Source organism: Terrapene carolina, unplaced genomic scaffold (assembly GCF_002925995.2).
Source record: "Terrapene carolina triunguis isolate 2854851 unplaced genomic scaffold, T_m_triunguis-2.0 Scaffold179, whole genome shotgun sequence".
In the NCBI taxonomy this organism is placed as follows: Eukaryota; Metazoa; Chordata; order Testudines; family Emydidae; genus Terrapene; species Terrapene triunguis.
Genome location: NW_020664530.1, coordinates 12,559,826 through 12,574,966, shown reverse-complemented (window position 1 = coordinate 12,574,966; position 15,141 = coordinate 12,559,826). Strand labels below are relative to the sequence as shown.

At 43.5% G+C, this 15,141-nt stretch overlaps 1 protein-coding gene across 5 annotated transcripts in view; it reads left to right on the top strand.

Moving 5' to 3' along the window:
• Positions 1–15,141, top strand: part of LOC113406994 (protein cordon-bleu-like) — a 237,895-nt gene that overhangs the window by 66,745 nt on the left and 156,009 nt on the right. For all 5 annotated transcript variants that reach the window (XM_026654020.1, XM_026654019.1, XM_026654021.1 and 2 more), the window contains one exon: positions 2,550–2,756. In XM_026654020.1, the coding sequence (XP_026509805.1) occupies positions 2,550–2,756 (207 nt within the window). The remainder of the gene's footprint in view (positions 1–2,549; positions 2,757–15,141) is intronic.

The following is a 15,141-nucleotide window of genomic DNA, read 5'->3' as shown; positions in this document are numbered from 1 at the left end:
ATATATATATATATATATATATATATATATATATATATATATATATAATTAATAGATCAAATTCTTCAGCCTGCTGGAAGTCAGACTAGATGACCCTGATGATCCCTTTTGGCCTTTAAAAATCTATGAATGACAAGAGAGGCAAAGTAATGTTGTTCATTTAGGGAGAGAGATCAGCTGTTTATCATTCATTGTTACATGGCATTGTTAAAGGCTAGGTTATAGGTATCGTTGTCTTATGTGTTATATTGCATGAATTGTACTAGAAATGTCCTTGTTCCGCTCAATTTACTACACAAATGATGAATGGACAATGGAGTGTTTAGAGAAATTGAAACAGAAACATTGATAAGGAGTATCTCCTCGTTTCCGATTCTTTGAGGGCTTGATCCTGATGGGGCCTGAGCACCCTCAGCTCTCACTGACTTCCATAGGAGTTCAGAGTGCTCAGCACCTCACAGGTTTGAAGCCTTAGTAAGTAAGCTTCTCTAGAACTAACACTTCCCATATCTTGGGGCATTGTTGTGCTCTGCCCTGCTAAAGTGCACAAGGGGAGAAAGTATAGGCCTAACTCTGCTCCCAGCTGTGAAGAAGCTGTGAAGAACGTGGGAATTATCTGCATTATATATGCAATATATGTGGGTTGGATGGATTAGTTTGCTTGTTAAGAGTTAAAATTAATTCGATTTAATTTTTGGGTTCCAGAAAAAAAGTTAATAAATGTAGACAAACTTAATTGCCTAGTACTCAAGTGGACAATTCTGTGTATCCACTATTGGGAGACCATAGCCAGCTCCTTCTGGAGAAATGCATAAACCAGTTTGCACTAGCCGCAGGGTTCCAAGTCAGACAAAGGAACTTCTATCCATTCGAAAGACCCTTTGTTTAAGATTTCAAGGTCTGCTTGCGAGCTGAGGTGGGAGACTCACTGTGGGTGGGCCAGAATGTTAGGGAGGCAGCAGTTAGAGGGGGCAACCTGTCTCACCCAGCCCCAGTGCTTGGGGTGTGCCTGGATTAAGCGGAAGCTGTCTAAACTGGCAGGGGAAGGCTCGGTTTGGGTAAGAAATACCCATCAAGGTTTTTATTGTTTTAATCCTGTTTCTCTCTACTTGTTAAACTTCTGTGAATCGATAAACCGTACTTGTTCTTGAAGAAGCTCTCCTGTGTCACTGCAAGTCATTTTGATGACAAACTCCCAGAGAGAATTCTGTAGCTGGGCCCAACCCCAGCAGGGCTGGCTAAGGTCAACGGGGTGTTGTAGCCTGATGATCCATCAAGTCTATAGTAGGGTGAGCCATCAAGTTCCACTCTGGGATAAGTGCAGACAGAGGCCTATCACTTGGAAAGAGTGGCCAGGGAGAGACTAGGGAAGAGAGATCAAAGGTGCTGCTCACCCCTGAACTGTAACAGAAGCCAATGGGATGTTTACCATTGACTTCAGTGAGAGCAGAGTTAGGCCTGTACTGAATGCTTTTGAAAAACCCATCCTTTGTGATACATTGAGTACATAGGAATAACATTTGTGCCATGGAGATGTGTGCTGATCAAACAGTGTGGGGCATTTTGGGGGCGGTCAGAAACAGGTGATGGAAATCTGTTGTGCGCATCATCCCAAGATTATCATGTTATTTTAGAGAAAGGGATGTAAAAATAAAATAGAACTGTATATATAAAAAGTTCCATGATAAAGAGAAATAACTTCCACTGTAGGAGCAGAGGTGAAAGTAAGCCGGTATGGTCTGGCTTCCCCAGCGGTGATTTAAAGGGCCCGGGGCTACACCCGCTGTGGGGAGCCCCGGGCCCTTTAAATCACCTCCGGAGCTCTGGCAGCCGGGCTTGGGTGGTGATTTAAAGGGCCAGAGACTCCGGCCGCCGTGGGGAGCCCCGGGCCCTTTAAAGTGCCGCCAGAGCCCTGCAGCCGCTATTGCAGCAGTGGCAGGGCTCCGGTGGCGCTTTAAAGAGCTAGTGCTCTGCGCAGTGGCAGGAGCTCCGGGCCCTTTAAATCCCCACCCAAGCCCAACTGCCGGAGCCTCAGCTCCGGCGTCACTTTAAAGGGCCCGTGGCTCCCCTCAGCGGCGGAGCCCCGGGCCGTTTAAATCACCGCCGGAGCCCTGCCACCCCGGGGTGGCAGCGGCAGGGCTCCTGCGGTGATTTAAAGGGCCCGGAGCTCCACGACGGCCGGAGCCCCGGGCCCTTTAATTAGTCCCTGAACTCCAGGGCTCCCAGCCGCCTCTACAGCTGGTAGCTCCGGGGTGATTTAAAGGCCCTGGGGCTCCTAGCCACAGCCACAACCCCAGAGCCTTTTAATCTTGAAAGGCCCCGCCTCTTCCGGTTGATGCCACGCCTCTTCTGGTTGAGGCCACACCCCCGCTCAGGACTCCGGCGTACTGGTAGGTCCTTTAAGTTACTTTCACCCCTGTGTAGGAGGTGTTATAAATGGCCTAAGATCAGGGGGAAAGGAAACATTTCCCTTTTAACACATGCTTGCCCTTCCCATCAAGGGATTCTATTTGAAATCACTAACTCTCTACTTCTTTTTATTTCTTAAGGAGAAAAATGAAGGCTCGAGCTCCCCCTCCACCAAGTCAACCTCTTGCTGCAAGTCAAATTCAGAGTGAACAGAAGTCACTCTCAGAGCTGGGAGTAATCCCTGATCAGAGCCTGGTGACCATGAAAGAAAATCTGATAAACAGGACAGTGGACTTCACAGTCGTTTTACCAAGTGGTGTGGAACAGAAGAACAATGTACATGGGAGGTAAGGCACCAATCAGCTCTGTCATCCTGGAACCTCCCTTCCCCCACATCTTGCATTTTTAATAGGATGCTGGTGGGTAAACTCACCCCTCTCAGGATTGATGGAGTTTGTCTCTTTTTCACCCTTTCCTGTAGGACTGTAGGTTAAAGAGAAAATTATAATATCAGTGGGCCCGATTATGCCCCCTAGAGCTATGCTGATCTCATCCATCCCAAATGGAAGAGGAACTCTGCAGCTATTTTCCCCCTCTTTCCCCAGAACCCCTCAGGGGATCTGTGGAAAGAGGACATGGGCAGTCCTCCCACAGTTCTATGGAGCTATGGGAGACAAATAATAGTGTCTTAGGCTGTAGCACATTTCTGTAGCCCCCTGCTAAAGGATTCCTCTTTACAGGGATCGTGGTGAGAAACATTGTCTGTGAGAGCCCTGACAGTGTGGCTGTATTGGAACCAGTCGGCTAGGGTACAGAGGAGCATGTGCCACTGGGAAGCAGAGCTGGTGTGGATGTATATGGTCTCTATCTTCACTAAACCCCAAGAAATGAGTCCATGCATATCCCAGAGATCTGCTGGGTTTCTGCGGGGAACGCAGCCTCCTGGTGTGTGTGAGTGGCCAGAGAACAGAGGCAGGGGAATAAGAATCCTGTCACCAATGAATGAAGATTGGGGAGAAATATTTCTGAGGAGACTGCTGAGGTAGTTTCTTCCTCTGGACCCCCACTAATGGGATTTGCTATGGAGGGAAGGAGGGATCTGGCCCATTAACAATACTTTAAAAGCACTTCACAAGCCTCTTCAGAGTGTCTGGGATGCTGTAGAACAACACAGGAATAAATACTCATGTAAATATGTTGTATAATACCCTACACTATAAACCCTAACCCGCAGTAGAATCAACAATTAATACTAATATGTTAAACTATAGAAGGAAAGCTGGCACCAGTACTGGACCTAATGTGATCACCCAAACAAGGAACATTGAATTCCTAGCAGGCAATGCCTTGGCATCAAGACCCAGTAATTTACTCTCTGATACTTCACACAGGAAAGGCTCAAAACAGCAGGATTCCTAGTGCTTGACACAGCAGCACCTATATTTGGGTAACTAAACTTCTAAACAGTAACAAAGTTAGAGCAGAAACACATAATTGAGGGTTTGATCTTGCATGTATTTATATTCTAGTACTTACTGCTAAGCACTGGGCAAAACCCCTGTGTACAGGTAGGAGCCCCAAGCTGACACAGCATCCTGTAATCCGCAACAAAAGTCTAGATGCATGCTCACTTCTCTGGCAGCGGGATGGGGGGGTGGGGACTTTGGTGCCCTTGGGAGATGCACACTCTGCCAGCAAGCCGTGCCTGATGTACCAGTTTCCAACCCCCAGTCAGCTACAAAATGCAGAACACACAGCACGTATCAGTTTACAGGATCAGGCCCAAAGCCTCAGTAGACTCAAGGAACTGAAAGGTGAAAGGAAAGTAATGATTATCTCTGACATCAGGTTACAGGTATGATGAAAGAGCAGAGAAGAGCTATTTGGACCTAATTACAAAATGAAAGAAGAGGCCTAGAAAACAGAACAGATTCAGGAAATGAAGAAGTATTGGTTGGCATTGGCCAAAAAGTGCAGATATTTCATCAGCAAACCTGAACAAGCTCTGAGTGCCATGCAAAGGATACTAGCCATCACAGGCCTAGTGATCAAGGAAATGATTTACCTTCCAAAAATAAATTTGCAAAAGCACTAAAATTACAAAGGGCCCTATTGTGATCTTTTTTTTGTGGGGGCGGGGAGGGGAAGTGAATGAAAAAGGAAAATACATTTAGTAGCTATTTGCACTTGAACAGGACATTGGAATTTATACCATAGCCTGCCTTTGATTTTCATAGATGTTTGTTATCCCTACCATGGCTGGTGCTAATATTGTATATATTGATCAGTGGAATCCAGTCATTTGGTTTGTGGGCCCAAGGTGGTCAGGGGATGTTGGAAATACACCAAAAGTTGCTAGGTGCTGGATTTAGCCTTTGAAAGTTAGCTGAAAATGTACCATCATCTATAGACAGACTGTTCCCCATAGGCTAACTATTTATGGAAGCTGAAGTGTATCCCAGCAAGGGTGTGAAATAAATTATGCTCAATGAACCATGTAATGCATTGCCATCAATCTGTGTGGAGAACTCCTATTGGTGACTATGAATATAGGGAAGTATCAGCACACAGCTGAGGAAATTGGCTCTAGGTTAGGATTGGTCAAACTTTCCAAGATTTGGAGGTTGAAAGTAGTTGAGAGAAATGCCTAAAAGTTCAGCTTCTTTCTGAATTTTATATGAACTATCTTAACTTCTCGAGTCTACAAAATTGGTTTGGGAGGCTCGCAATAACAATTTCAGTTTTTGCACTTCCATTTCCAGGCCTACTTGAAACAAGAAAGTGAAAAGGCTTTTCAAAGTAAAAATGTAATGGAGGAAGAAGTTGTATGAAAATGTTTAATTTGGGATTCAGTTATAGTTTGAGACAAACATCTGAGCCAGTTCTTATTTTAATCAAGCCAGCTCAGTTCATACATGCCTACTCCAGATACGCCTATTTCAGATGGTATCATAAAAGACTTTGCATGTTGATCAGTACACATCAGCCAATGAGGATAGAAACAGGGATAGATTTTAAGCAGCAGGCCATAACTTCATCAAACTTCAGTTTCCCTCCTGCTCTGCCTGACCAGTGCAGGGATAGAGCAGAGATGATGTGTGTTGGGGGGACATGTGGAGTCATGTGCCTCCTCCCAGACTTCTGCCAGGGTTTGCTTGCCAGGCCGCTTCCCTGTGTGACAGCTCCTCGGGCTGACAAGCTGTAAGCTGCGGCCTTGGGGAAAGGCAGCAGCAAACAGGTGGGAGCTTCAGGGAGAGCCACTGCTTTCACTGCTGCCTTTCCCAGCGGAACTAACACCTGGGGGCTGCAAGGAGGGGCCATTGAGAGTGGGATGGAGGCGTGAATCAAGCTGTTGGGAGGGGGGAAAACCTTTAAATTGTGCCCCTCTCACTATCAGCAGGTATCAGTCGTGTCTGTCGAAAGAAGAGAGGCCATCCCCATGTTCCCGCAAGCACTTGTGTCTCTTCCCTTCCCTGTTTTTTCTTCAGGGGCTATCTCAATCATCACCAGTCCTATCAAGTTTTCCACCAGTTGAGTCGGGTGGGTGGCATTCTTCTCTCAGTTACACCAGTGTAAAGCACCAGTGACTTCACTGACATCAGTGGAAGTCATTCAGAATTTTATATCAGTGAATCTGCAAGCAGAATTTGCCTTTATATATTGTGATAAACCTATCTTTTTAGGGCTGTAAAACCACTTCCTCTTTTGAGATCTGCCCCCAGCAAAGTAAGTCGTGTGGCTCTGGACATCAGCATCATGAAAGATGGCTGAGTAATTGAGGAAGAGCAATTTAAAAGGAAACTGTCCACTTGAGAATCACGTTTGTCTCAAAATATTGGACCTCCTATAGTTACAAGTAATACCTTAGATTATTATAACTGAAAGTAGCTAGAGAGGAAAAAACATTCTCTATTTTTGTTCACTTTGTGTATTTGACTGTATTTATGTATAGTCAATTTCTCTCTTGCAGGAAAGACCCTTTTAGACATCAGCAAGAAAGCAGGGAAGTCCTTATAAAATGTGTTTGAATGATGTTTAAGTAGTATAGTCTGACTTTTATTCTTTTTATTAAGAACACTTTTTATCAGAAATTGGATTTTTTTTTTAAGTATAAAAACAATTAAAGTTGACAGTGTCCCTTTATTGTTGTGGCTACTGGCAGCTCCTCAAACACACAAGTTGTTTCAGAATTTGGAAAAGCCACTCTGCAGTTTTGAGGGCAGAATGGAGCCCTTGATGAATGGTATTGTGATAGAATAGTATTGTACAAAGCGTTTTGTCCTTTTAGAATAATTAATCCCTGTGAACTCCAGAATAATATGTGTTTGCCTCTTGGGAAATCAGACTTCCTGTACCAAAATAGTCATGGAATATCTTTTTTTAAACAACTAATCAGTGCTTGTACTCTTGTGTAACCACCACATCATGTCCTGAAACGATAACCTAAATGTGTGATTTTATTGCACCAGATCAGCACAAGCTTCTGGCAGGTCTGAAAGAGGAAGGATGACAAGACATTAAGAAAGCAAATAAATGTGAGCACTCATAAAGCAACTGCAGATCTAATATTCTTTTTGTGTGACCAGTTGCTTGAAGCAGACACTTTGAGTCAGTGAAAGCAAAGGAAGGAATCACTATCCCCATAGCTTAACTTTTAACTGGATTGATCTGAAGAAAGTCCACCTTGTTGTTCACTCCTCTTCCCAGTATTTCCTATGAGTGAATTGAAAATTGGTTTCAACTTTGCCCATTTCTGGAACTGAACAAAATCTGAACCATTTGTAAGATTTAGGACCTGTTTGGTTGACTCCCCCTCCCAACACCCTGGTCTTTTGCTGCTGAGATCTTACACTGCTGCAGTTCCTTTCTGGGGCTTCTCTAGTATGCCCCAGAGAGCACAATGTGTCTGGGATGCTGTAGAACATCCCAGCTGCACTGTGTACCCTGGGATGTTGCCAACTGGACAAGCCTAGAGTGCATTAATTACAACTTAGCCAACAGCAGGCCTAACACTCACTTAGCACCACTGGAAAGGTCTGGCAAGCCACCTGCAGATGAATGCTGCACAGGGTGTAGAAGGCTCAGAGACTCGCTGAAAAACACTCCTTTCATGGGGTGGGAGGAAGATGTAGAGCCTCCCTCCCTTCGAAGAAGACAGGTGGGACGAAGGCAAGCAGCCTTTTCTCCGTGCTCCACTGCTGAGGCCCTTCTGCAGATGTCTGTGGCTTCTGCAATGCTATCCAGGCATTATGATTATGTAACACAAAGTCGTTCATTCATTTCTCCTTCTTTCCCTCCATTTTCTCCCTTTCTCCTTTCCTTCTCCTCTCTCTCTCTCTCCCCCCCCCCATTCCAGCCTCCGCCCATTATCCGTTGCTCTCTGCCCCCTTTCCAGTCCCATTGTACAGTGTCTTACCCTGCCTCCTGTCCATAGTCTCTGTCTTTTCTGTGACTGGCCAACTGATGCACCAGTACAACATAGCAGCTCAGCTGGAGCCATCTTGATTAGTGAACTATAGGAGGGACTGGGGCTGATTCCCCTTTCACTTGCAGGGAAGTGTAAATGAGAAGTGACGCCATTCGAGTTGCTAGTGTAGAACGTGCATTTGTGAGAGATCCATTGAGCCTGGCTCTTCACAGCTTTGTACCTCACAGTGGGTGTAAAATGCCACCATTCTGATTTGATCCTTTTACACCCACTGTGCATAGGTATAAATGATTAGATAAGGTGCAAGGTGGTGGAGAATCAAGCCCACTACGTCCAACTGAGCAACTTCAGCCTGGTGCATCAGCAGGAGAGATAGAGGGGCTGGGGCTATTTCAGGGAGTTCTGACACTCCTCTGCCCACCTCTGTGTGTGCTGCTGAATTGCGATGTTATGTGCCTGCAGTATGTGTTGAGTGCTCCAGCTAGCATTTTTGTGTGTGAACTTCTGAGAATAACCCCCCCAGGAATTATCACTGGCTTGATTCATACACTATGAAATCCAGTTATGCTTTCATTGCAGTTCTACAATATATCCCCATTGGAACTATGGAAGGTTTGACTGGAAGCTCCCCTGCTCATCTGTTGCACAAGTTCTAGGACGGTGGAGCACTGAGTCCTATCATTAAAGAATCATTTGTAGAAAATATCTCCAAGAATTTCAGATTTGCATGAAACTTGCTCTAATGCAAAATCACCAAAGCTTTCTTCATGTGAGACAAACACCTCTATTGTCCTGCCCTTTTGTACTTCCTAATGTTTTAATCCCCGGCCTCTTAATAGCTTGTGTTTATTGACAGAGATTATTTGCAATTTAAATTGCATCAGGTTTAATTTCCTGCAGAGGGACTGTGTGAGTGTGTGTATGACTGTGCATGGCAAAGATGAGGCTCTTATGCCTGGATAGTCCTCGTTATTGAGGACAAAAAAAAATTGAGCAACAAAAATGATTAAAGGTCTAGAAAACATGATCTATGAGGCAAGATTGAAAAAATTGGGTTTGTTTAGTCTGGAGAAGAGAAGACTGAGAGGGGACATGATAACAGTTTTCAAGTACATAAAAGATGGTTACAAGGAGGAGGGAGAAAAATTGTTCTTCTTAACCTCTGAGGATAGGACTAGAAGCAATGGGCTTAAATTGCAGCAAGGGAGATTTAGGTTGGACATTAGGAAAAACATCCTAACTATCAGGTGGTTTAAGCACTGGAATGAATTGGCTATGGAGGTTATAGAATCTCCATCATTGGAGATTTTTAAGAGCAGGTTAGACAAACACCTGTCAGGAATGGTCTAGATAATACTTAGTCCTGCCGTGAGTGCAGGGGAATGGAATAGAAGACCTCTGGAGGTCCCTTCCACTCCTGTGATTCTATGATTATAATACCTGATGATACCTCCATGAAAAGGCCCAGTAATTGCCCCCCGTGGAGAAGTTTCTGAGGGCTGTGGTTTTCTATCATCCAGTACCCTTGGTTTAACAGTACAGTGTACAGTTGCTTTTTTTTTCTTCCTAGTTTGTTCTCTGCCTTCTCTAACCTTGTCAGCAGCATTGCTATACTCATGAAATATACCAGATACTCTAGAGACAATTTCTATACCCTTTAGCTAATGTTCTGGCCCTCTTTTTGTCACTGTTGGGGTTTGATATCTGCAGCATTAGGAGTGGTTATGCTGGACATTGCATATAATATTGCCATGTGTTGCAGAAGAATAGCCAGGGAATTTTGAACTATCCTTGACTTTGGAAACCAACCTCCAGATTTGGACGAGGGAGGGTGAGAGGTGATTAATGGGACAGGGGAAGCAGAGAATGTCTTTTTGATCATCTAGGGAGCTAGCTCAGATGATGGCTAAGCTTCCACAGTCATATCTATTATGGTGATTTACAGTAAGCTAGCACTTAACAGATAATGCATAAAAGACAGATCCCTGACCTAAAAAATGTACAAGTTAAAGCCCAAATCCCACACTGAGAGCCTTGCGGGACAGAGTCCTGGGCCTATATGGAGTCTTACTGATTTCAGCGGGGCTCTGCACAGGCATATGGGGGGTCTGCTCTCCCAGTTCTCAGTGCAGGATCAAGACCTAAATGATAACAGCTACAGCTTACAAGTCATCTCACAGAATGGTTTCTAAAGAGGAGCAGTTCTAAAGAGAGAGGGACTGGGGGGGTGTTTGTGTACATATTGGTGGTACCAGGTCCAGGTTAATAGAAGGAAATAGTTACAAATAATAAAGGGCTACCAGGCTAAATGTAGAAGAGGTTTAAAAACAAATAATTAGGAAACTTAAAACCACAGAAGGATTAAAACTGAATAACAAGAATTGAAGTACAAAATAGCAAATACAACAAGGAGTCTGGTGGCACCTTAAAGACTAACAGATTTATTTGGGCATAAGCTTTCGTGAGCAAAAACCTCACTTCTTCGGATGCTATGCATTGCTATGCATCCGAAGAAGTGAGGTTTTTACTCACGAAAGCTTATGCCCAAATAAATCTGTTAGTCTTTAAGGTGCCACCAGACTCCTTGTTGTTTTTGTAGATACAGACTAACACGGCTACCCCCTGATACTTGACACCATGCAAGGCACTAAAAATAGCAAATAGGATGCGAGTCAAAATTAGAGCAGCCAGGCAGGTCCTAAGCCACAATAGGCAGTCAGAAGTCAAATAGGCAAATGGGCAAAATAGACAAGTACAAGGAAATATAAAGCAAAAGGACAGTTTTTGGCATCTGTCACCCCTCCTCCCCACTCCACTTTTGGCTGAATGTTCCCTGTTTAGTTTATGCAGTGTTGTAGCCGTGCAGTCCCAGGATATTAGAGAGACAAGGTAATATCAACTTCAGTTGGTGAGAGAGATAAGCTTACGCAGAGCTCTTCTTCAGGTCTGGGAAATGTACTCCCATGTGTTGAGGGGTGTTGATCATTGTAGCAGTCACACCTCTCAAGATGCATGGCTTTTACATATGCCTATCACAACATGTAGTGTGCCTCGTCCAGTGCATTAAATGCCCCAACAACAACTATATAGGTAAAACCAGACAATCACTACGCTCTCGAATGAACTGACACCGGAAAATGATAAAAGACAAAAGCACCCTATCACCTATGGGTGAACACTTTTCACTCTATATCTGACCTATCAGTCCTCATCCTCAAACAAAACCTGAAGAACATTTTCAAAAGATGATCCTGGCAGCTTAAATTCATAACCATACTAGAGACTAAAAATCTTGGACTGAATAGAGACACTGGATTTATGACTTATTACAACAATCTATAACCTATTAACAACCCCCCCACAGCTGTTCCCTCCCCAACCACTGCCTTCCTCCCCCCCCCCCTCCCCCATGACTGGATGGGTGTTAATGGGCCACTTCACCTTAAATGGTCCCTTCAAATATGTGTTAACTCCTGACACAGCTAAACAATCTATTCCACCTTGTATTTAGCTGTGACACTCTGAGGACATTTCCCAAACCTGAAGAAGAGCACAGTGTAAGCTTGAAAGCCGGTCTCTCTTACCAACAGAAGTTGGGGCAGTAAAAGATATTACCTCATTCACCTGTTTAGTTTGTACGTTTCACAGGGCAGGGACCTGTTTTTATTGTCAGTAGAGTATCTCTCCCCCACACCCTAAAATGTACTAGTGTATATTTAAACTGACTACTCTTGATGCTTCTAGTTGAGACTAAGTTGAGGCCACTCCCAGAATAACTCTGTTGTTTACTTTATCTTCAAAGTAATACACAACTGTAAATCTCTTCCTTGAGTTTTACAGGGGTACCCTATGAGACAAGTGAGCCACACACTGTACCTAAGTGGGATGTCAGCTGATAAATATTGCTGATACAGCAGTCTCTCTTCTTTACTTTCCAGTTTTGGTTTTGAATATCATACTGTTTAATAATACAAGAGTGATATGGAGCCAAATTACAGTCCCTTGCTAAAAATATCTGCCTGGGCAATCATGTTTGAACCTTAACATGGTTTCTTCCTGCAGTTCCTGGGTCCTTTTTGTGCTATAGAGTTTACAGATCTCTAAAGAGTGTTGGAAATATACTTGGTTAGTTTTCTGACTCTTCCCTCTAATACCTCCAAGTTCTGGCTTGAATGAGTAAAGAATGTACATCCTAGCTGGACAGTCAGTGTAAAAGAGATTAACCTGTGCAGGAGGGGGCAAAGAAAGGAGGTCTTAGCTCTGGAGCTGGAGTAGTCCTGAGACTGGAGTTTAAAAGCAATGACCTGCTTCACCCAATCATGGTCAGAATGGAGCACCAGGCATCCAGGGGACAAGGTGAAGAGGTAGAGATGGAGGAAGCCCCTTTTGGCCATTCTAGAAGTGATAGTAACAAGCTCCCAAGAAAGCAGCAAGGTCCAGATGATGGGGAAGAAGGGTCAGCCTACTTCTGAGTCTTAAGGCACTGGGCAGGTGGGAATAAATAAAGAGGAAATAGGGAAGAACCCTGTCACATGGATGCTACTACTTGGAAAGGATTCACCAACACTTTAAAGCAGTGGGGAGCAAATAAGGGGAATCCCTTTCTCTTTGTGGTAAGGAAATGTTTCTTCAGGGGTCCCCATGGGACAGGCAAAAAGAGCACATTCCAATTCAATTTTGTATCACGGAAATTCAGTGCAAGCCGTTCCTTTCTCAGCAGCGTGGCCTAAAGATATCCTTAAAGTTCCCTTTTCAACAAAGTCCAGCAGATTGGTCCAAGTCTAGGTTATAATAGGGAACAAATAAGAAACCACTGGCTCTAGTGCACATAATCCATTCTATTCACCATGAAAGGAAGTTGAACTTCTGCTTTTCAAGAGTCCTCTGTCCTGACCAAACCCCATAACCTCTCTTGGTTTCCTCTTAATGAGCCCCAGCTTTCAGCTTCACCCTCCAAACTACCTAACGGGCCACAGCTGTCAGCTCCTCCCCACAAGCCTGGCACTAATGACAGTCTGTGTGAGAGAGAGAGAGAGACTCTTCCTTTAAACCCAAAGGAGGAGCTTGAACCCTTTACTGTCCAGCCAAAAGCAAGATACACACATCCCATCTTGCATCCCTAATGAGAGAGCTCCAGAAGAGAGTGGCAAGTCTAAATGGCTGAGAGCAACCCTGACATAGTATTCTGTGAACAGAGTGCACTTCATGGCTTCCACAGCATGTACAACTCCAGCAGGAAGAAGCAAGAGCTAGAAGAGTTGATTTTCAACATGAGCCAAAGAGAGACCTCTCCAAAATCAAGATAACTGCCTGAAGGCGAACAATGAAGTGAGGTAGGAACCAGTCCACAAGTTACCAGTAACAATCAGAAAATCATGTTTTGAACTTTCACATCCATACAGACAGTATAGTGCCAACCCTCTCTGTGGATGGTGAGTGAGGTATGCATTGTGGATCCTATTTAAAGAAAATGCAGAGATCACTACACTCCTTGTATATTGAAGTACATTGTAATGTACAAAGTGCATTTCCAGTGATAGTGAAACTCTGCTTATGGTGAAGTTCTATAGAAAAAAATAATTTTAGTACAAAGGGCTTCCACTTCATTTAGTTTGACTTCTTATCTCTCTGGAAACTTTAGTCTATAAGGGAATCTATTAATTCTGCATTTAGTCCACAGACTTCTTTTAGTTCTGTTTTTATTCTGCTGACATTTGGGGGAAATGTTTCAAGTTTCCGTTTTGATAGAACAACTTCAAAGAGCAATTTTAACAGTTTTTATCTTTTAATCTGTGGGCTCCTAAATAGTACAGTTGAAGCTTGGGGATGTTTTCCATGGCAGTTTTGAGGATTTATAAGCAGGATGAAACAGGATTGGGCGTTGCAGATCTCATTTGAAATACTTACTGTATGTAGTTCCCATCTCCTCTGTACTCAGCAGTTAGCTGGAGAATTTGAAATCAGCTTTCTTTTCTCTCTGCTGGAGTTGAATTCATCTCAAATGATTGACCATAATTTGCCTTTTTCATATCATCTGTATGAAGTCTACTACTTTGTTGGAAATGTGATTGCTGCTAGAAAAGTGCTGATGAACACAATGCATACTTTTAATGAGATACCACAGCATGAGTATTACAGTTGTGTTCTGGAACTGCAATAATTAAGTGCATGAAGGTCAGTATTTTTTTCAGTCTCTATGCTAATTTTTTTTGAATGAGATAGCTTGCATTTTTTAAGATGGCATTTTGTTTGTTAGCCAAACTTGTGTGAATTACTGCTATGCTACGTGTTGCAGAAACACGTAATCTTATTTAAATAAAAATGTCTAGTCGAGTATAGAACTTATAATGAGGTGTTATGAATTTAAGTTCTTCCAGATTGTTCTGTTCTCTGAAACAGCAGCAATAAGACAGAGAAAACAGCATATGCAAATTCTATTTGAAAAGAGAGCTACTTACCACTGTCTTTACACAAAGAGGCAAACAGATATCTATATCACGATGGACAGATATACCACCTCAACCTTAACTATGGATGTTCACTGCTGCACACGTGTGTATGTGGGAATGTGCTATAGTTCTGCACATGTGCGTGCATATGTCAATGGATTTGTGTGTTGCTACATTTGGATGGAGAAATGGTTTCAAAATATAATTCTAAATGCTTGAAAATGTGAAATAGTGCACGCATATTAGACAATGGAACTTCCAAATGTACTTCCATAATGATGTACTGCACAAGGGAGCACAGCTACCTAAAGTGCCTGGTTTTCCTGAAATGTTTCCCCTCATCATAAAACCACCATGGTTAGATCTTCCGTCTTCTTATTCTCCCCAGTAGTGTTCCTCTTTCAGCTCTGATCTGATTTTTCAAATTTCCCAGACTTGTCCGTTTTGCATCTGAGAATGTACTTGGAGCCTTTACAACCCAAACATCTGTAACAGATGATAGAAGAGCAGCCTCTGAGGCTGATTCTTGGCTCCTGCTTCAAGGTTGCTGCTCCCTATATCCGGTGCATCCTGGTAGGGAAGTTGGGCTCAATCCCTAACTCCTTTGTCTCACTGGAGAGAGGATTCCTAAACAGCTCCATGCCTGACTTTTTGGAGCTGCCAAAGCAGTTCTTGCAAATTCCCCAGTGACTCCATTAAGTGCCCACTCCTTGTAGTGCTTGTGAATTAATGGTGTAGTTAAAGGTGCATAGTGGAAATATGCCTGTTCCTCCAGATGGTGCAGCATCTATGTAGTTTTTCTTGTTTCTTTCTCTCTCACTGAAAAACATCACCCATGGAGATCCCAGACTGAAG